General features: G+C 34.5%; 1 protein-coding gene across 3 annotated transcripts in view; it reads left to right on the top strand.

Annotated features, from left to right (window-relative positions):
* Positions 1-23,794, top strand: part of Synj (synaptojanin) — a 142,211-nt gene that overhangs the window by 86,902 nt on the left and 31,515 nt on the right. For all 3 annotated transcript variants that reach the window (XM_089101835.1, XM_089101836.1, XM_089101834.1), the window contains 6 exons: positions 2,804-2,956; positions 4,749-4,905; positions 10,279-10,461; positions 13,391-13,499; positions 15,425-15,612; positions 18,477-18,622. In XM_089101835.1, the coding sequence (XP_088957961.1) occupies positions 2,804-2,956; positions 4,749-4,905; positions 10,279-10,461; positions 13,391-13,499; positions 15,425-15,612; positions 18,477-18,622 (936 nt within the window). The remainder of the gene's footprint in view (positions 1-2,803; positions 2,957-4,748; positions 4,906-10,278; positions 10,462-13,390; positions 13,500-15,424; positions 15,613-18,476; positions 18,623-23,794) is intronic.

Here is a 23,794-nt window from a genome sequence, read left to right as displayed (position 1 = left end):
ACCTAGATTTCGTATTGCACAGGATGAACGGTGTAATAGCAATTAATTGCCCAATTGTCAGCTGAATTCGAATACTAAGATTTCAACATGTATTCAGCTAAATTTGCCAGCTAAATTCGTATTGCTCAGGATGAAGGCTGTAATAGCAATGAATTGTTCAATTGTCAGCTACCAAGATTCAACATGTATTCAACCAAATTTGCCAGCTAAATTCGTATTGCTCAGGATGAAGGGTGTAAAAGCAATGAATTGCCCAATTGTCAGCTACCAAGATTTCAACACATATTCAGCTAAATTTGTCAGTTAAATTCGTGTTGTTAATAGCGATGTTAATAACGATGAACTGTCCAATTGTCTGCTAAATTCGTATACATAGATTTCAACATGTATTTAATCCCGTTGAGATATACAATTATATATATCTTAATGAGTCGAGCATTACGAGAATTTTGTTTGAAACAAAACACCATTTATGAAATATCTAAGTTTGCTTTGATTTAACAGAGAATTACTGCATTCTTAATGATCCTTAATAATTGAAATTTAATTATTTGACATTAAATATTTTAAAGCCATTCCCTAAATAGTCCCCAGTGATGATTGGTCGAAACAGGTACAGCATGAATGTGTGAAGTTGGTGGTGGCCCTTTGGGGTTTGAAAATCCTTGCACGACTTTGATGACAACAAGGTGTGTCATCATTTGTAGAACACATACTGGACCCTTAGTCATTTTGGGCGTCTGTATTGCTTTAATCGATTCAGATTTGGGATCTTCAGCCTCAGAGTTCACTAAATATCAACTTTAGCAGAAATTAAACACTAGTTAAATACCTTAACGTATTTTTATTTTTGGGCATTCGTACTGCGTTCTTAATAATATTCAATGAGAATAGTCCCGTTGGAATGAGTTGCCTTTTGATATTTTACGATCGCTGGTCCGATACGATCTACCCCGAAAAATACCGAGCACGTAGTCAAGATTATTCCTCTCCGGGAAAATCGAAATCTTCTACCTTCTACCTTCTATCTTCTACCTTCGAAGATTAGTGCTTGAAACCTATGATCCCAGATTCTCAAATATGTTGAGTTTGATTAATCGATTTTTATCTAGGTTTCCTCTCCCTTCGGTGGTCTTTCCATTTTTTTCTCAATAAGGGTGATTTTCTTTAGTTAATTAATTTAGATTTTTGACTCTAAACTTATTCAATCTTACATATGTGGTATCTTGAATCACCACTAGCACTGTTATTACCACTAACAACTCGCCGCAGCACCAAGCCACCTGAGGCCAACACAGCTGCGCACGCTCCTTCTCCATCCCAATCTGTTTAAAGCCTCCCTCTTTACACCATCCCAGGAAGTTCCCATTTCCATAAGTCTTTATTTGCGACGTCCTCCCAGCCCAACCGCAGACGACCTGTTTTCCGTTTGGCCGTAGACGGTTGGCCGACAAGGACAATCTTTGGCAATCTGTCATTTATCATCCGCAGAACGTGCCCTAGCCATCTCATCTTTATCTCATTACAGCCCTAGAAAGTGGGATTAGACCACACTTCTCGTGGAGCCTACTTTTTGAAATACGGTCAGTCAGTCGGATACCCAAAACAATCCGTAGGCAATTTCTCTGGAAAACATGTAAAAATGTTCTTCCGTTTTTTGGAGCGCCCATGCTTCAGAATCATATTTGACCTGTCATCTCTATCATATGATCTGATCTATCAATATGATCTGACCTGTCATCTCAGAATCATATTGAACCTATCATCTCTGTAGCCTCCATCTGATCCTGTTTCGCAGATTTATCTTCCTATTCTTCCAAGCTTTTTTCAAGCGTAAAAAACTCCCTGAGACGTGGTTATTCTACTTTTAACATTTTCACGGCACCCACCGTCTTTACTAATAATGCTACCAAGGTAGGTGAACATGTGCGCTATATCATTTTCTTCGCTACAATTGAAATCTTTCGATGTTTTCGCAATAATTATGTATTTATTTATTCAATTATTTTTTCTCAGAAATGACTCCATATTTATTTTATTTTATTTTCTTAATTGGCAATCTGAGTGTTTTTGGCCTGAAAAAACGATCTAAATAGGTCACGAGTTTGTGATTTATATATCATTGATAACAAAGGTTTCAAACAAAGGTATTTAACTATTAAAAATGATTTCTTGGTAAAGTTGTGCGTTCTCTTGATCTATAGTTCCCCTTTGGCTATTTTTATAACTATTTGTAATTTCGCTCATTGTATAAATAAAAGTATCACTTGCAGCAAGTACGAGTGAAACTTTAGTGTAAAGAGTGAGATGCTGAGGAGGAGTAACCCTCCTCATATGCGTAATAATTTCTGTTCGTTGTATATTTTAACGTAGCTCCTTACATTCAGGTGAAAAAACTTGTTTTTTATTTAATTTCTGATCGTTTTTTAAGTAATGCCAGGAAATCTGGCAACATGTCCACGGATAAATCCCTCTTGCTCACAGATTTATTCTCTAGATAATTCAATCCTGGTGAAAATTTACCTCGGACAATTACCCTTAACATCTCCATGCGTAAAATTGAGTACGCAATAAGAAAGCACTAACTAAGAAGAGTTTCGTATAGGAATTCTGGCAAATTCCCCTAGTGTAAAATTTCCCCTTAAAAATTTCGTATAGATAAGCTTAATGTTCGATTAAAATTTATGCTTAAAGCGCTATGCTCCTTTAGCTTTCTCTGCTCTTTTTTTCTCTCTTTTTTTCGTGAAAGCTTCAGCTGTTAGCGGCTACGGAAACATTTTTTTTTACCTACCATCGTGTTTAGGTATTGTTGAAGCAATTAGCTGCTATTGGTGCCACTGAAAAACAACAGAATATTATCCGTTTTGAAGAAGTATTTCGTCAAATGTGGATCAATAATGGAAATGAAGTTTCAAAGATGTATGCTGGAACAGGTGCTATCCAGGGAGGATCCAAAGTAAAGTATCTATTCGTACTATTTTCTTTTTAAAAGTATATTAGTACCTTTTATCCCCTAAAATTTGCCGATGTATTTCGGGTTATTCTACACAGGATTATACGCATGAAAATAGTTTCGAGGAGTAAAAAGGAAATTGAAAAAATGCAAAAAATATCGTTTTAATCAAGTGCTGAAAATATGGTGTTGATGTGTTTTCAAGTGACTTAGGATTGTGATTCGATTTTTATTGTTATATTTTAAAGTTTGTTCCAGTAAGTATTCTAAAGTGCTAAGAATCAGTTTGTGTTATAAAACAACTTCTTTGCATTAAGTTTCCTCGAGAAAATGAAACTGAATTGTAGATCATTTTTTGTCTGTTTCGGACGTGAACACACGGGCAGATATGGATTCTTTTATTAAGAAAACCTTTGAGTTTATATTGTTAAGAGATTCATAATTTTATTACAAAAAATGACGATATTTTTGCTGCTATGGAATAACTGCAGTAACAGAAGAAGATTTGCAACCTTACAGCCATGAAAAATTGAAAGTCTTCCATGTATTTAAATTTTCCTTTGTCAAAATTTTCTATGGTTCCTAGAGCACCAGCAATTTATTCGCTTGAATGGAGGCCACCAGGTGACAACCCCCCCCCCCTCCCTGAAAAACAAGAAAACAATTAAAAAGTGTTTCAAAAGAGGAAAATGAGAAATATCTCCATTTAAATCCTGATAAAAAAAAAAACGAAGCTTTAGTTAGCCTTCCCCCTGGAAAATTCCTGGTGGAGCTCAGAGGCTAAATTCAGCTTTAATAAAAACACAGTGACACTTTTTCTTATGGCATTTATAACCAGTTGTACAAAAAAGAGGCTCCGCCACGATGGAAAAAACCATCCTGTGACGAATAAAAACGATGGCACTTTGGATTGAAACATATCAAAAATCGATTAGAAAAAAGGTAAAGAAAAGATTTTTCCGACAAATTTGTTGTTTCTAATAATAATAATATTATATTATTTATTATTATTTTATACTATAATATTTTATTTGTACCCTCTAGATACAGAAATGCACGCTAGAGGAGTAAATAAAAAGACGAAAAAAAAAACGAGATAAGAACTGAACAGCGACAACAACAAGATTCTCACTCAGCAAAAACACGAAGCAAAATAATTTCACTCATAATAGAAAACATATCTTAATTAGCCTAATATAAACTTTAAGATACTATGACTCATAATTATTATTATTGCTATTTATTTTTGACCCACACTATACAAAGGTATAATACGTGTAGCAACACGAAGAAAAACACATAAAAATACTATGCAAATCAAAATAGAAATCACAAGGAAAATAGTTACAGAGTAACACATAAAAAATAAAAGACACTAAAACAAAAGAGGAAACAAACTTAAAAGGAGGGGAAAAAGAAGAAAAAAAAACTCACAACTTGCAGAATTTAATAAAGCAGTAATGTAGAGAAATATGGAAGCAAGTTGTCTTATAAATCTATAACTCATAATGCTCACCTCAACATGCATAATGCAAAATTGCTCTAACTTGGCCCAATAGAATTCAAAAGAAAGTTAACTATTTTGTCAGACCACTTACGGAAATTAATCGATAGCTCATCCATCTTCTCACAAATTTCAAAATTACTGTAACGCCTAGAATAACTTTTTCTCTTTCAAATAGGAAACTGAACTAAATATTTACAAAATCGATTATTTTGTTCTGTCGAATTTTGTTCATATCAGTTCTTATATGAATCTAAAAGTGTTGGATTAAAGGTTTTTATCTCAATTTAGCTAATAGATGGGGCAAGATCTGCAGCCAGAACGATACAGAATAACCTTTTGGATGGTGGCAAACAAGAAGCCATCGAAATTCTTCTATCCGGGGGAGCCTACGCTTCTGAGCTTGGAGATAGAGCGAGGTTACTTCTTCCTGCTAACTTAGTCCAAGGTTTGTTGATATGCACTTTTTGTGTATAATGTTTTAACGTAATATCGTACTTCCTCTTTTCTCTCTCTCCCTCTCTCTCTCTCTCTCTTTCCCTCTTTTTCTCATAACATCTTTTTACGTAATATCGTACTTCCTCTTTTCTCTCTCTCCCTCTCTCTCTCACTCTCTTTTTCTCTCTTTTTAATTCTGAATACAATTCTTTCACACATTTTATACATAGAAGATTCATGTAGACTGAGAATGACAGGATTAATAAGACAACAAACCTGGAAAGTTATCTATTTTGTCAGACAACTTACGGAAATCATCGATAGCTCATCCATCTTCTCACAAATTTTCAAAATTATCATAACGCCTAGAATTACAACTATTTTTAGTTCAAATAGGAAACTGAACTAAATATTTACAATATTTTTGCTTTTATTTTTTTATGTGTTACTCTGTAACTGGTTACCTTGTGATTTCTATTTTTATTTGGATTGTATTTTTATGGGTTTTTCTTCGTGTTACTCCACGTATTATACCTTTGTGAAGTGTGGGCCAAAAATAAATAATAATAATTTTGAGTTATAGAAGTTTGTATTAGGCTAATTAAGGTATGGTTCTCTCTCTCTTTCAACTGTATTTCTCTCTCTCTTTCTTTTCAACTGTACAAAAAATCAATTTTGACTAAGTTAAACTTTCAACTTAATTATTATTATTGTTATTAATTATTATTAAATTTTTATTTTATTTTTCATTAAAATGGGCATGACCCTCTAGCTTTTCGAGGTTTAAGGGAGACGAGATTAAGGAGGCTTCACTGTTTCCTCGCTTTTAAATCAACCCCTTGCAACCCCTTGCAAAGGCTTCACTGTTTCCTCGCTTTTAAATCAACCCCTCGCAAATTTTCCAAAAATAAATTGGCTCCGCAAAAACTTTTGAATCAAGCAACTGTTTAGTCTTCAATTAAGTTTAAATATTGCTATAGCCTTTTGGAGAATCTAAGGAGTCGCAATACCACCCTATTCGTCGTCATCTCTGTTCGCTGTAGATTTTGCTTCATTGTCCGTTTTAAGTTTGTTTGTTTTAGGTTTCAAATTTTTATTCATACTTAGTTTCTGCTTGTTTGAAGTTTAACGTCTTATGTAAGCTGATATAAGATAATTAGGTTATATGTAATCGTTATATAAGATGATTTTAAGTTTTTATTTCGCTGTTTACTCATCCTATGAGGAAATTGATTCAAAAAGTACATTGGCCGACGCTGTTTAAAAGAAGTTTTTGTATTCATTTTCTGCCAAATGCATTGGGCATTGGATTATTTAAGATGCGACACAAAATAATGGCAATCGTTTGATGGAATTTTTTGAGAAAAAAACTGGACCAACCAATGACACACTGTGGTCTTATCTTAACATCATAATATTGGCACCAAAAAAGAAAATCTAATTTGTCTAGGAAAAAATTCCCTCTAAGGTATAAAAAAATCATGGGTCTTGACAGCTTCGAAAATTATTTCTAAGGGAACGAAGCAATTTTGTATATAAGACAGTTTATCTTACATAGTTTTTCGCAGTATTACTCGACTAAAATAGAAGAGACAGCAAATCAAAGATTTCCGGAAAAAAAAACAACGTGAAAATAGAATTTTATGGGTATCCCGACAGCCGTGTTGCGTCGGTTTCTTTATCCCGAGGGTAATCGTATGGAGCAAAGCTCGTAGAGGACCATGATTGGGGTCTTTTGAACGAATATTTAAAGTTTTGCTGCCTTTTTTAGATTTAATTCCTTCTTTAAGTCTAAGTTTCTTCTTTAACTCTAAACGTAGAAGAGTCCAAGGCAACCCAGTCTTTTTTTTCAGGAGGGTGTGGGAAAAATCTCCTTTTTCTAGAGGAGGGGAGGCAATAAAACAGTAAGTTTTGTCAGAGCTTTCACACTTTTCTTGAATAATCATTTGCTTCTTGGCAAACAAGAGTTAAACACTTTTATATTTCTAGTCTTCAAGATCTGGAAGTAAACGGCTAGTCTGTATTCATCTTATCATCTAAGCTAGATTCAGTTTAGCGATAGCTGGAACATAATGATTAAATATGTTCATTTATTTAACGACTGTTACCATGTTATGTTCGTGTAATTTCATCTTATCTGTATTCATCTTATCATCTAGGCTAGATTCAGTTTAGCGATAGCAGGAACATAATGACTAAATATGTTCATTTATTTTACGACTGTTACCATGTTATGTTCGTGTAATTTCATCTTATCTGTATTCATCTTATCATCTAAGCTATATTCAGTTTAGTGATAGCAGGAATATAATGACTAATGACTAATAAACATAATGACTAGATATGTTCATTTATTTTACGACTGTTACCATGTTATGTTCGTGTAATTTCATCTTATCTGTATTCATCTTATCATCTAAGCTGGATTCAGTTTAGCGATAGCAGGAACATAATGACTAAATATGTTCCTTTATTCTGTATCTTCCCTATATGAAGGGCGGGGTGGGGTCTCTTCCAAGGTTTCATTTATTTTACGAATGTTCGTGTAATTTTTGCGTAAATTGTACTGTGTTACCACGTTGATTGACTTGATTAATTTTTGATTACTACTTTTATTAGTAATCAAAGTAGTGAAGTACTTGATTAACTTGGTTACTACTTTGATTAACTTTGATTAACTTGCACCCTTTCCCCCTGAAAAAATCCTAGGCATGGACCTTTGCATCATATTAGCGTGACGTAAGGAGAGAGGATGCGAGCAAATTACCTTAAGGCTCTTCAGATTTTTGGAATCTTCCATTCCGAATAATCGTTAATTCGGGATAATCAAAACATTTTGTTGGGTATGGTGAATGGATAAATAAAGAGTTGAATGGAATGTGTTTTTCCCTAGAATTCCCAAAAATGGTGCATAAATCACCTTCTATTCATTTTTAAGAAAAGGAAAAGGGTGCTAGGACCTGTTATTCCCAACCTCAAAAGGGAAATTTTTCCGTTCACGATGAACAACCACCCCCCCCCCCTTTCCCTCTGCCTCCCATATCAGTGAGTTCATTATCTGTGCGTTTGTATGTTTGTGTGTGTTGTGTTTACTACTACAAAAACTGACACCTCTCCGCAGCACCAAGTCGCCCTAAACTGGCGCAGATGGGCACGCTCCTTTACTCCACAGTATTGATAGCTTCACTTTTAAAACGATCTCATGAGTTCATACTTTCTTTAGACCTATTCCCTTTCCGTCCTACCTATCGTTTGGCCCGGATGGATTGTCAAAAGTATGGTTTTTTATATCATATTTACATGTTATTTTATTACCTATTTCCTTCCTCTATCCTACTTGTCGTTTCACTCAGATGGATTTTCAAAAGTACGATTTTGGTAACTTGTCATCCGTACTGTATAACCTAACTATCTTCAGCTTCTTTCGTTATAGCCCTTAGACCCCAGGAATTTGAATAGAACTGAATTGTTCGTACGGCTTACTGTTTGACAAGTGGTCGTTTAAGCGAGTCTCTAAATCCATTCTCAGACAATTCTTCTTGAAACATCTTCTTTATCATCCCCAACATTTCATAGCACCCATCTTTGAGATCCATACTTGACCCCTGTCATCACAGTGACTTCTAGCTCTATTACTTGCCTTCTTATTTTTCCAAACTTTTTTTCAACTGTGAAACAAATCCCTGCACCACGGCTATTCTACTTTTTACATTTATATTGCATCCAAAGGAACAAGATCTCAGGGGGAGGGCCCAATGCGACAAGGGCGTCAATAATTCACAAGTTTATTTAAAAAAGAAGTAAAAAAACAAATGAGGGCATCAGAAAAATCTCGGGGGCGCGGTCCCAACGCCCCTTCCTCCCACTGGATCCATCCCTGACTGCTTACACCATTCTTACTAATAATGCTACCTAGATGTATGAAGTTATGCACTTGGTCAATTTTCTCTTTGTTAATATCACCTTTTCGATTCCATGTATTCCTAATTCTAGCAACCTAGTCTTCTTAAGACTAATTTTTAAAGCTATTCTCTCTCTCTGGATCCTCAAAACATCCAACAGATTCTTCATTTTGCTATACCTTTATTTAGAAAATTCAAATTATCTGGGTAAATAAAAAGTCAAGGAGAGCTACCTTCCCATATAATAACACCATAGGCTTTGTGGTAATCCTTGGGACAAAGTCCAACAGAATTATTTACATAAACGGAAATAGGACAGAACCTTGCTTAACTCCTGATTTTACACCAAACAAATTCCTAACCTCACTTCCCACCTCAATCGCAGTGTTATTTTTCCCGTCCACAAAACTAATTATTTTAATGTACTTGTCTTTGTACCATGCTAGGACAGAACCTTCACTAAAGCTCAGCTGAATCAAATACCTGAAGATCTATAAAACTAAGGGCTAATGGGTTCTAGTAACTCAGATCATTCTTATTATTATTTGAGGTTTTTGAGGTTTTTATTTGAATTTGTTCAATGCATCCTCTGCCTTTCCTAAATTCAAATTTTTCCTTTCTTAAATTTTATCCACAACTTCTCGTAGTCGAATTAATTCTAAAAATTAAACTTTTGAAATATAAAGTTCTCAGAAAAAAGAACGCCATATTAAAATCTAAGGGAGCAGTAATACAAAATTACGTAATAAAATTACGTCGGCCAAAAAATGAACGGAAATTACTGTGAATAAGTAAACGAAACCTTAAACGAACATAACTTAAAATAAATAGCACGTATCGCTATAATAACCCGTTATATAATACCATAATAATAAATCAAACCTAAAAATAACACGTATCACTATAATTCAGTGGATGGAACCTAAAACGAAGATTAATTAAAATAAAAATCAAAAAATAAATAAATTAAAAAGAATAATCAAGTCAAACTTAAATCTAACAGAATTTGCCAAAATTAAGGTGAGTTTATAACTCCCTCCAATCCTCTAAAAGGCTAGAGTATCATTTGTGTGTCCTATTAAAGGAAAGAAGGATTTGTCTCCTTACTTTTCTAATTTTTATCCCTTGACAAAACTATGCGCAAAGTGTTGCCTTTCAGAATTCTTCTATTTCTGTTTTATTAAGTATCGCCTTTCTAATAATATAATGTGAGTAGTCTGTCTATATGAAAACGGATTAAGTATTTTGACATTGAGAGCACAGAAAATGTAAAAGGTTCCACTTTTTTCAAATTGTCTTTTGAAGGCCATCGCAATTTCCGAAATACTGTTTTCGCTCGGATTATTATTATTTTTTTTTTTTTACGTCTTCAAAATTTGTATAAAATATTTTCAGAAAAAGAATTCTTTCAAAAAAAAAATATATATATATATATATATATATATATATATATATATATTTATATTTATATTTACTTTTAGGTTCAAATACGTTTCTTAGAGCAATTTGCTCACGATTTCCAGAGTATACACATCCTGTTCCAATGCGTATCTCTGCAGCGACGTATAACGTCAATGGAGGGAATCACTTTCGAAGTGTCGTCTACAAAAATGTTTCTCTAGCTGATTGGTTGCTTGATGCGCAAAAATTTTCCAAGTCAAGATGTAAGTAACGTTTTTCATACAAAGCTGTATGTGCGGGGGAGGGGGGAGTCACCAGGATTGAATCCCCCCCCCTCCGAAATTTTGTCTGAATCGTAAAAACTTAAAAAGTGCATATAAACAAATATATAACGCGTTTTTTAAAGTTTATTCGTGAATCTCTCCCCATGACCGATAATCTTGGATGCACCTTTGTTTGCATACATTAATATTAATCCTTGCGTCTTATATCTTTCCAAATAACATATTGAAGGCAATAAATTCAGTTCTTTTTTTCTTTTTTTTCTTTTTTTTGTACAATCGCTATTATTGTTACTTAATATGATTAGTCGCTCAATTCGGTTTGAATAACGTGTATTTATGCCGGTGAGTTTCTAAAATTTTAGGCTATTATTAACTATCGGTAACTATTACCGTTTCAAAACAAATATAGTTTCAAAGGTTATTACCTTTCAGGAAAAGAGTATTAAAGTTTATTTTTCTTACTTATAAGTTTTGTTGTCTCAAGGGCTATTTAGTTTCTCTTTGTTCTTTTTTCAAAAGTTTTATCAGAAGAGATACAAAATGGCCGTCCAGAATCAAGTACATTACATAAATTTTTAATCAGAAATAAATTAGACATCCACTAGAAATCTTTTGTCCAATTGTACGGATTGATGAAGCTTGTCAGAACACTTAGAAAGCTTCTATTCGAGTGGTCCTTATTCAGAGTTCAGGACGCTCCTTAATTTGTTTTTTTTTAGCCCTTTCAGGCATGTAGGCTACTGAGAGTTTTGTTTGGGGGGGGGCACATTCTTTTTTAAGAACCTAAAACAGGAGAATTTGACTAATTAGAAATTATTAAGACAAATGTAAAGTTTTTGGCGGGGAACATGTAAGGGTTTGTAAGGTTTTGACACAAGGGTGTCTAGGCAAAGAGTTCTAGTTGTTTTCTTGTCTCGACCATATCGAAGACCTAAATAATTAAGCGAAGAAGACGGTGCAATAGTAACATCATCTACTGATACAGTTATTGCTAACGAATCTCGTTTCGTCGGGGTTCAAAACATGAAATTTGGTTTTCTGGTCATTAAGTTGTAGACCAATAGCGCTATAGCCATATAAGAGCTTATCCAAATTATCCTGCAATACTTTTAAAGGAAAACTAAAAATAAGTAAATCATCAGCATAGCTTAATAGACTCAAATTACAAAGATGAAGGCTTAACCCACCAGAAATTTGTTTTGTAACCTTAGAAGTCAAAGTGTTAAACACTCTCAGACTTGAAACCGAACCTTGTTGAAGTTCTCCATCAAGTTTAACTGTCGCACTAACTCTGTCAAGTCAAATCTTCACTCTTATATAGCTATTGGAATACCAATATGATAATAAAGCTACTATATGGGTGTTCACCTAGCAGGGTCTGAGAGACGGCATCTAGCAGGGTCTGGAGCCATCTAGCAGGGTCTGGAGACGGCAGACGGCATGAATGAACAAGTCATTCAGCCTTGGCAATTATACGGTTTAGGAGTCTGTGGGCGAAAGCACAGCTGAAATGTTTTTGAAATTCACACTGTCGGTGGTCAATCATACACTTCGATGAGAACTTCACTGAGAACCAGTCTATATCGTCCGCATATAGTTCACATTCATTTGCGTTTTTTCTTTTCTTGAGGATATTTGAAATGACCCCGGTACAGAACGAGTTAGGGACGGTAGCATTATCTAAACACATCTGAAAAAGTAGTTACAGGTGCTGAAGTAAAAGCGGGGAGCCATAGTGCAGATGATTACCCTCAAAGCCATCAAGACCGAGAGCCTTGTTACCCTTCAACCGGTGAACAGCCTCCAAAATGTCACTCTTAGAAACAACAAAATAATTGCGCCTTTTCAAAGGCGAATCAAGAAGCGATTTTAGCGATTCATCATATTTCTTTTCCAAATGAATTTTTTTTTTACCCAAAAACCAGCAAATAATTTTTTAACCACTGCTCCTCAGGTATGGTGGCACAAGGCTTCGGCTGAACTTTACTACTTTTGAACCTTTTCTACATGTTTTGCGGGTCACACATAGCCTTTTCCGAAGCAGTTTCTGCTTCTTTCACTTTCGCTTCCATTGCTATATATATATATATATATATATATATATATATATATATATATATATATATATATATATATATATATATATATATATATATATATATATATATATATATATATATATGTATATTTACATTAAGAGTGTTCATGTGTGTGTTTGTGTGTGCACTTTTCCTTTGTGTTGAAAAATAAACTAATCAAGTTTTTGGAACCATAAAAAATGGATAAGGGCTAAAACCCTGAAAACATATAAATTAGAAAAAAACGGTATGGTCATCATAACAAGAGTGCTCCTTTGCCAGTTTTTATATAATGTATATTTAATACAACTGAACACCTTGTCTTTCTAAATGGAGCATGTTGGAACTGCCTACTTAGCTTTTTTTTACTTTTTTCGCATGCTGACCAATGGTCTGCGTTGTGCAGGTACCGATCTCTTGATTCCCTGGCTTCAGGCGGGAGTTCAATGCGTGATTGGGGGCAAGTCATCTGACGCTTCCCGTGTTTTCCCCCCAGGTTTCTCTAGGCACTCATTTAGAGCTGGGTTGACACTGGCTGAGCTTGCGGAGTCACGCCACTGACTCCGTTCCATACCAAACTATTTCTATGAGTTATACGTTATTCCAGTTTTTACTATGGGGTGTGATCGTCTCTTACTAGGTTGCTAGCTACCGCTGCAATCCAAATGACCAGTGACTCCGTGACTCGAACCCCTGCATTAAGCATTTCAAGTCTAGGGGTTTAGACTTGCAAGTCTAATCAGCTTTGGTGCACTTTTATTTGCGGAATATAATCTATAATGGACAACTTTATTTTAGTAAACGAAGGAGAATTTTCTTTTTTATTGCAGCTCTTGTGGATGTTGAAGAAGCTCCTGATAATGAAGATGAAGTAGATATTTATGCCATTGGCTTTGAAGAAATGGTTGATCTAAATGCTTCAAACATAATGGCTGCTAGGTGAGATTGTAAATTCTCTGGCCATTAGTTTATTTAGCCTTGTAATTTATCTTTTCAGTTGGCCATTTATCATAATCTACTTCTGAAAGCTATTTTGCAAGGACAAAACAATGGTAAATCTAATAAATAGATGACACGTTTGTACATTTTGTATCCATTCTACAATCGCTACACTTTATCTTCAGAAACATACCAATGGAAGCCTTCTAATTCTTGGGAATCAAAAATCTTCTATGTCCATCATTTGCAAGCACCCAATGCCCAAGCTGCCACGCGAGTAGAGTAGGGGTTTTCGGCCATGAAGTGGTCGCACTAAAAAAAAAGAAAAAAAAAGCCTTGCTTGAAATCCATCATAGAGTTAGTCGTCAGTGTCATCGCAGTAGCATAGAAATAGTAAATAGTGTTGCGTCTCCCATATGTTACCTTTTTATTTTCCTGGCGCCATATCTTATAGAATGTATGGTCGTAGAAACCCGGGAGAGGGGTCATTTGATCTGAAATTGGAAGTTCTAAGGCCTTTTTAAGGGTTGAAAGGGATTGGGGGGCGAAACTTCCCTCCCATATCATGTTTTACGTCTGAACATCACCTTAGCCCTGATTACATCGGATCAAAATATAACTATAGCCGTACTCGAAATGGTCGACTAATCAGAACAATTTTCCTTCAGGGAGAACATAATCCGTTTAGTATGAAGAACAAGGGTACCGAATTATGAAGATGGATCATTGTTATGAAAGCTATGTTTTTGTAGAAAAGTTGGGCCGCTGCACGCTGTCAAACCCTAGAGTCATGCAAGGACTTGAACTTTGTATGATTGGAGGCACATATTGGGTTTGTGAAACCTCCCCCCTGATCTCCTATCCAAAAGTCTGATGGCTCCTATCCAAAAGTTTATAAATAAAACAAAATGCTGATACCGTTATTTTTTATGCACCGATGCGCTTTTTCTTAAAAAGCCAGGGGATTTCAAGGTGATCGTTACGAATAAGTTGCATTACCCGTTAAAAAGTGTCTACCGCCAAATGTATCAAATTACTACTACTACTAACAACTCACTGCAGCACCATGCCGCTTCAGGACGAGATAGCTACGCACGCTCCTTCATCCCAATCCTTTTGAAGCCTCCCTCTTTATACCCTCCCAAGAAGTTCCCATTTCCCTTAAATTCTTCCTTACGACCTCCTACCCAATTTGGAGACGACCTGCTTTTCGTTTGGCCCTAGAAGGTGGCCGAAAAGGATGATCTTTGACAATCTCTGTCCTAGCCATCTCAACCTTTATCTCATTATAGCCCTAGAAACCGCGATAGAACCACATTTTTCGTGCAGCTTACTGTTTGAAATAGGGTCAGTCAGACGGGTACTTAAAACAATCCGTAGACAAGTCCTCTGGAAAACCTCTAATAAACCTTGTTCCGTCTTTCGGAGTGCCCACGCTTTCAAACCTTACTTCATCAATGTAATCTAATACAACTATATACTTTTGGAGTTTCATGAACAAAATTAGGCCTGTGCATTTGCTTCGCTTCAGTGCATTCACTTTGCAAATCAACATTATCCATCATTTTTTTTTGTTTTCCAAGTTTATTTGTTATTAACAACGTTGTCACTCTGAATCTATCTGAAGCTAAAAGACCAGCTGCAGCGGTTTTTTCCTGTGCCAAGGTTTTCAATGTTAAATGACGAGCGTTGGTTCTCTATTATATTTTGTATATCTGTGATCTTATCATTAAAGTGAGAACATTCAATTATTTCTTCTAGCTAAGAGACAGTTTTCATGAACTTACAATGTTATAATACTACAAAAACAAGGCTTTAGTTGGCTTCCTTAAGGAGTCAGTAATATTTACATATGAAATACAGTCATTTCTTAGCACAGATGTTTACGAATGAATAAATATGATTTCTTTTTCCTTTTGTTCTAGTTCTGAAAATGCTCGATCTTGGGCAATAGAGTTGGAGAAAGTTTTGTCAAGAGATAGAAAATACGGACTTTTGACATCTGTTCAATTAGTTGGCGTTTGTTTATACGTCTTTGTAAAACCAGAGCTTGCTCCATATGTTAGGGAAGTTAGCACAGATACTGTGAAAACAGGACTCGGGGGAGCGGCAGGTTAGTACCAAATTACTTATGATCCTATTTTACATTCGTCTCTTAAGTCCTTACCAGGGTCATATCCAGGATTCTGTTGGAGGGATGGGGGGATATTTTTTGGAGCGGGGGGAAGGGGTTTACAAAAAAAAGAAAAAATATCAAAAATTTGTATATACATATATACATATATATATATATATATATATATATATATATATATATATATATATATATATATATTATATGTTGCGTTTTCACGAGTTGGACATTTTTTGGGGGGGCGATGGTAACTTTTTGGGGGTGGTGGTGGTAACTTCCCCTCCTCCTCCCCCCTACTGGATACGGCCTTGGTCCTTATGCCAGGCTTTCCACGCAAAACTCTTTCTTGCAAAGTGTTAAAAAGGCGTTTCTTGAGTTTTAAATTCTTAAGTAACCTGTTGTTAAGAAACAGGTTGCCTTTCCTGTTTTCCTACTTTGTCATGCATCGAAATGGCTAATTCTTAGGTAACTGAAATCAATTAACATGATTCTCATCCACGGATACGCCTTTATAGTCCATGGATATATATTAGGAGGGTGACTCATGGTCCATGCACTCTATCTAGGGTTTTTCTCTCCTAAATGCGCACAGTAAAATTCACAAAATGGGCAGTAGTGTCTGTACAACAACGCACAAAACGCATATATATATATATATATATATATATATATATATATATATATATATATATATATATATATATATATATATATATATATATATATATATATATATATATATATATATATATATACTGTTATTTTTATTATTCAGAGCAGTTCTCATAATGCTTGTTCGCTATAAATAATAACCAATAAAGTCAGGCAATTTGATTATTTAAAAATTTTCTGCAAGAATATTAGTTAAGATAATTTGTTACATTCCTCGGTCAATATAAATGCTGCAATTGTTTTTCTGGTCACTTTAATTAAGTGTCGGCAATCTGGCGATGTGAGTATGGTATGATTGGGTGTTATGCCACTTTTGTGCAACGAATCTTTAATTTTTTTTTGGCCTTAAATTGACTTTGAGTTTGAATTTATTAAATGCTAAGGCACTTGTATGATATACCGCCTGCAGCTCAAGAAGTTAAGTTAGGTTAATCCTAATGAAATGTACCTAAGTATGATAAAAATATAATACTTTGGAAACAAATTTGGGCTGTATATTTGCACATTAGGGGGGGGGGGTGCAGTAATGTACAGCGGGTTTGCATGCAACATGTTTTAGCTACAATTATTCTGATATTATGAAGTGAGAATTGTTATCTGACTTCACACTGTCCAAATACATTACCCCCTCCCCTTAATGTGCAAATATATAGCCCAAATTATATACTTCCCATCTATTGTGTAAGTTGAAAGAAACCGGTTTACAGTGCGTTAATGCATGAACAACTTGAGCTGCAGGGGGTATATCATACAAGTACCAATGCTAATTGTCTATCTAAAAAATGAAATGCAGGAACAGTTCTTGATCAATGTAAGTAATATTAAGCATCGTTTCAATGGACGGCTGAGTGAATTGGGTTTGTCAAAAGATCAAAATGCACAAATTCTCACAATACTTGGAGTTAACAGAAAAGTTGAAATATCTAAACGCGACATGGTAAGAAAAAATACCCGAGGACCATCAGCGTTTATGTGGGTTGGACGTAAAGTCTTGGAGAGGATGATGTTCCTGTAAAAGAAGGTGAAAAACAGATTAGGTTTTATGTATATCAGGAACAGGTATTTTTTACATGATGTATCTGCTGTAACTCGTCACTGTGGTCGGAAATTTTATGGGAAAAGAGATAATATCCAAGTGTAAAAGCATCATAAACCAAATGATTGCAAGTTGAAATTGGTAGGTTTAAAAAAAAATAAATTTAAAAACGCATAGAAAATTTGTTTAAATACATTTTTATCATGTTTTTACGAGCTGGAAAAAAATGTTGGCGAGGGGGCTGTGGATTTAAACCCAGCCCCCCACCCCCTGGATACGGCCTTAATTGCAACCTATCTAAATGTATGTATGGCGCCCAAAAAAATACATGCCATAAAAGGTTTAATTGTTAGACTGATGCTAAGTAGAAACTTGAACTCAAGATGTGAAGTCGGTTTAATCGACTGCCAGTTACAAGCTGTGCAGTATGTAGAAAAATATGAGAAATATAACTAAAAAATTTCTGAAATTGCCCACTTGAATTCCAGCATTATTCATAATGCCAAGGCAATCTTAAAAAAAATTATGTATTTTTTTTGCGTTCCTTTGGGCCCTTTTTTAAATTTTCAAAACGTTACAAATAACAGTTAATTATATTTATTGACCCTATATATATACGGTATATATATATATATATATATATATATATATATATATATATATATATATATATATATATATATATATATATATATATATATATATATATATATATATATATATATATATATATATATATATAAAGTGTATGTGTATTTCTGTACACGTTACATTAAATCCAAAGCCAGCAATGCATTCCAAAAGATGAAAAATGGTTTTAAAATACTTTGCCGTCAGTCGGAGTTAAATCTACAGCTCTTTTTAATTAGGCAGGTAACTAACCACTGAGCTGAGAATGCCCACCGACAAGTTTTATATTTTTACCGCTATTCATAATAATTAGTTGAATTAAATTCAATAGACAGAACATGCTTACCCTAGCGAGAAATGTTGCGTATCTTTATTGCAATCTTTATTTCTTTTTTTTATGTGGAGCGAATAGCTTTGCTGATCAATCTCTCCAATAAATTCTGCTATAAATTACCCAGAATATGTGTACTGGCACAGTTTCTATCTTTTTCTTTTATTCGCTCAGGTAATAAGGGAGGGGTTATGATTCGCTTCAACTTGCATTCAACGTCTTTTGCCTTTGTCTGCTCCCATTTCGCTGCTGGTCAGTCACAAGTAAAAGAACGAAACGATGACTATGCCGAAATAGCCAGAAATCTTTCATCTCCCTTCGTAAGTATTTTTATAGTAACACACAATTTCAGATTTTCCTTTTTGTATTATTATATCGTTTGACGTATATTTGAGGTTTTTATGTTTTAGTTCATTTCTGATATTAGTTGTGTTCTTAAGTTAGGAAAAAACCATTTTAGTTGATGAATAAATTATAATGTTTGAACCGATTAAGGCATAAATGGTGAAATGTATTCAGCAAACCATAGCGAATCAAATTTACATATGAAGAAAATACTCACGTATTTTCAGTAATGGGTTTTGGGACTCGATTTCGTCCCTTCTGGCCAAAAACTTTGGGCAACCAATAAACTAGTATATACGTATAATGATCAATAGCAATCGCCCACATCTTTTGTTGTCAGGAAGGAGGAAATAGGATCCCTTCAACCTTTTCCCCAGTGGACTCCGATCTCATGGCGTAAACTTATATCCGACCACCGCAACAGCCTCAGCAAGGCATCTCATATTCAGTTCTGTGTAGATGGAAAGCGGATTGATAGGTCATTGAATCGAATCCGGTTGTCCCTTAAATTTTTTTCTAATTTTAAAGGAAAGATTGGACATATATTATTCTAAATTGAGAAAGATCAAAGCTCGATATAGCAGTTTCTCTATCTGTGTGGTTAATTAGATAAAAGATGTAAACATGAATAGTAGAGCTACCGTATAAAGTGGAATGCTTCACATAGTGGTATAGACATCTCAAACCATGTTCTCGCCATTCAAAGTGTCTAATTTTCTTGCTGAAGTCAATTAATATTGAAATCAATGGAGAAAAAGTACAGTTTAAGTTTTAGCCTTTTTTCTCAAACGATATGACTTAAGTCTGGATTTGACACGTGATTCTTTTAATTTCGCATAAGCCGTGTCTTTTCATCCGCTTTGATTTAGCTTAAATGTAAACCCAAATTGAAGATATTTATTTTTATGTATAGAATAATGTCTAATCCTTATTTAGTTCCTGTTTAATAGGAACTTATGTCCACCTTTCTGTTAAGTCAGATCAACAAAAAATCAGCTTTATACCCAAAAGTTTATTTTTCGTTGGCTCCTAATTTTTTTACCTTTTAAATGTTGATGACAAAATAGTTTTGCAAAATATTCTATTTATTTCTTAGCAAAGTGAACGATTGGCTGGAAGATGAATATTCTTTTTAAAAGAAAAGATAACTGCATAGCAATTACTGTTTCCCATTTCCTAAAAAAAAAAACAGGAATGGATTTTCTTGTAATGGGATAGCTGCACTGGTGGATCCAGGGGGCCCTGCCCCCCACCAAGATTTTTTCTGGTGCCCTCTTTCCCTGTTTTTTTCTCTTTTTTTAGAATAAACTTGTCAATTTGGTCGATTATTGTCACCTTTGTCACATTGGCTCCTCCCCAAGATTTTTCTCGTTGGCGCCCTTTTCACTCCCCCCCCCAAGATTTTACTCTAGATCCGCCCCTGGATAGCTGTATCACTACTGCTGCCAGATTGTACCAATCAGTTACCGAGTTTGCTTTTAAGTTTCCCTGGCCAGAACTACACAACATACATATACAGCTTGTCCTGTTGGATATCGAGACAAATTTTGCTCAGACTTTACTATCCCAATCGATTGAAATTTGGCCAGTCTGGTGTAAATATCTTCAACCAAGGATACTACGAATCATGTAAGATTGAACTAAGTCTATTTGTCAATATATGTAAATTAGTCCAGAAACATACCGAAGGTTAACTATTAATTCAGAACTATTTGGCAAACGTATTGGAATCTTAATGTCACTATTTTTACAGGCAAGCAAAAAACAAAACGAATGTACGGGTGCTATTTAAATAATGACAAAATTATGCTTGCTATCAGTGCGATTTGCACTGCATTGAAAATGCGTGATGGTAATAGATTAAGGCATTCTAAGTGTGCTAATAGGTAGTAACACAGGGACATCAATTTAGGAGTGGGGGCGATATTTTTTTTTTTTTTTTTTTTAGCATTAGTCTAGTGTCTCCAAATACACTGCTGTAACGAGCAAAGACGGTTCATATTTTGGTGAAGAATACCGCTTCTATTATGAATATCGTCTGTGAGATCTTTTTGTCGATATTATGCTGTGTAAAAGGTAAAGACAACTAAAAAAAGAAACTCCAAACATTTACTCGACAAACTGAATGTAGCTGTTTTAGTAACAATTTTTATATGTTTTTTTTGTAGCAGTTTTTGTAACGGTTTTTTTCAACGGTTGTACCATAATTTCGAATCTTCTTTAAGCATTTCAAATTAAGAAACGCAACGGTGAAGTCTCTAACTGATCTGGGTCAGCAAACCTCGCATTGACCTTGCTTAAAAACACTGTTAGATAGCTGTAATTTTAGTTCTCAAAGTTTAACTTGAACAGTGCATATATGGCAAATAATAGGAGATATAAAACTTTCAACTTGTTTTTTGTATTTTAACTTATGCAGTAATTCCACTGGTAATATTTTATAGAGAATGGCTATACCTATGTTAATCTGGGCTACCTCTGATATAAGAAAACAAAATCCGGTTATGTAATTGCCATATACCATAATGGCATAACGAAAACGCTTATCATTGCCATAGATCGTCCTTGTCGGCAAACCATCTAGGGTCAAACGAAAATTAGGTCGTCTCCGAATTGGGTGGGGGGATGTGGTAAAGAAAGATTTAAGTGATATTGGAACTTTTTGGGAAGGTGTAAAGTGGGGGGCTTTTAATAGATTGGGATGGAGGGGGAGCGTGCGTGGCTGTGTTGGCCTAAGCTTGGAGGTACAGTGAGTTGTTAGTATTAGTAGTTGTATGGTCCCGGTTAATAAGGTTATTACCTTGTTAACCAAATAACGTTTATCTGGTCCTGTTTTTAGAAAAGAACCTTTTTCTTCTCAAATATGAATAGAGTATTTGCCGCTGTAGTATTTTTTGAATGTTATAATCTCCAAGTTCGCCACTATATGCTTCAAACCGTGAAAATGCACGCACTTCTGATTTCGGATTGTTTGACGAGCCCGCTGCTTGTCTATCCCTATCAGGTTTAGATAGATGGTGATGTACTATTTGCAATACAAATTGTTGGCTTTTATTCGCTTCAACAATTACTATGTGATTTCGCCCAAAAATCCCCCTAGATTAAATCAGCTCTCAAGGTATGATAATCCACTTCCACCAATTTGCGACTTAGTGAATTTTCCTGTCACATACGAAATGGACCCGTCTGTATTATGTTTGTCTGAGATTTCTTTCGTAAAATAAGTGCCCGCGGATAGGCTGACCCGAATCAATGGGGCTATTGGGCTATATAGCCCAATAATCATTGGGCTATGTAATTGCACATTAGGGGGGTGGGGGTAAAGTATCTAGATAGTGTGAAGCTAGAAAACAATTCTTACTTCATAATATGCAGAATAATTATACCTAATGCATTTTGCATGCAGACCCGTTGTATTCAGATCGGTTTTAATAATACATTACATCTAAATTACATACACTCAGAATATCACAATTACATACACTCACACAATAATACACTACAAACACCCTCTAGGACAATCTTGTTGAAGAAACATTAAATAACATCACATCACATAGTTATTGTGATATGTTAATTACATATCACAATATAATTATTAATAACAATTAATAAATAAAGTTAATTAATATTTAATAAAGCCAATTAATAACACAATATAATTATTAATATTAATAACATTTAATTACATCACATAGTGGCAGTTCTCCATTTGCCAGCCAGCATCAACTCAAATTGCCTCCAAATAATTCAATTAAAAACACTAAAACAAAACTTAAATCTCAATCTCTAGGGGAGAAATCAAGGTCTGATTTCGCTGTGAAAATTACTACTAAAATAATAAATAATTATCCGTCTTCTTTTACTTTTATTCGATATCATTTTAAAGTTCTTACTACTACTTAACAACGTCTTTTTAGGAGGTAATAAAGGTCTTTAAGACGCGAATGATTAGATATTAAAAGTAACACTAACATGTTACTTAATTCATTTTTTCTTGGAAATTTGAGTTTGGCATAAAGTTATAGGGAAATTCTCCCCCCCCCCCCAAAAAAAAAAGAAGATGCGAGGAGTAAAAAAGTTGGAAACTTATAGTATATAGGTTATTGTGTCGTTTTCTTTTATGTATTTAATGCAGTAAGATTCTTTTGAAAACCCAATTTTTACGCTTTATATAATTCTTCAAGATATCCGTCTTTACATTTTAGTGCCTTTTGGCTTTTTCTCCTTGAATATTTTTTGAAGTAATCAAATTAGTTACAAAAAAACTAACTTAGATTGCCTCCTAGATACGCCTTATTATCAAAATGACGTGAAAATACATGGCACAAGCCGGTTTGCGTTCTGTGGGCATTTTCATATAAATATTTTCCTCCTATTTTATTTGCATACTTTGACCACCTGCCAATTAGTTTTAAAACGAACAAATAAACTTTCAAATGGGAATAAATCTATTTATTTAGACAGTGAAAAAACAGGTACAAAAGTCCAGATATTTCGGTCACATATACAGCGACCGTCTTCAGTAGAAATACATTGTATTTCTAAGGAAGTGTGGTCTAAGGAAACAACACCTAATTTAAAGGCGTTATGTCGAAAATACAATTAGTTTTAGGACTGAAATTTTGTTTCTGTTCTTATTTCCGTTTTACTGTTCCTATCCTGGGACCTTTCTATTTAAATACCTTTTGACAAACATACTTTAAAAGTGGTACTTTTATTGTAAATATGGTACATAAAGTGGTACTTTTATGGTACCAACGTGGCTGCGTTGTAGAAAAATCTCACTAACAAGATTTAATCAAAAATAGTGGAAATATAATCATCTGGGCCGGAACATGCGTAATAATTATTTCATGGGTATAACTTGAAAAAAAAAAATGGGCAAACTGTATTAAGAGTGTGAGAGATATATAGTCCAAATCATAAAACGGTTTATTCGTCAGGGTAGGAACAGACTTAATAATTTGTTTCAAGGGTATAACTTGAAAAAAATAGCAACAAAAAACAAATTAGCGAACTGTATTAAGAGTATCAGAGATATATAGTCTAAATCATGAAAATGGTATATTCGTCAGGGAAGGAACAAACTTAAGAATTTATTTCAAGAGTATAACTTGAAAAAAAAAAGCCAACTGTAAGAAGAG

This window comes from Artemia sp. Qi Xiang Cuo, chromosome 15 (genome assembly GCF_049724085.1).
Source record: "Artemia sp. Qi Xiang Cuo chromosome 15, ASM4972408v1, whole genome shotgun sequence".
Taxonomy (NCBI): Eukaryota; Metazoa; Arthropoda; class Branchiopoda; order Anostraca; family Artemiidae; genus Artemia; species Artemia sp. Qi Xiang Cuo.
The sequence above is the reverse complement of the archived record's forward strand: the minus strand, read 5'-3'. Positions and strand labels throughout refer to the sequence as shown.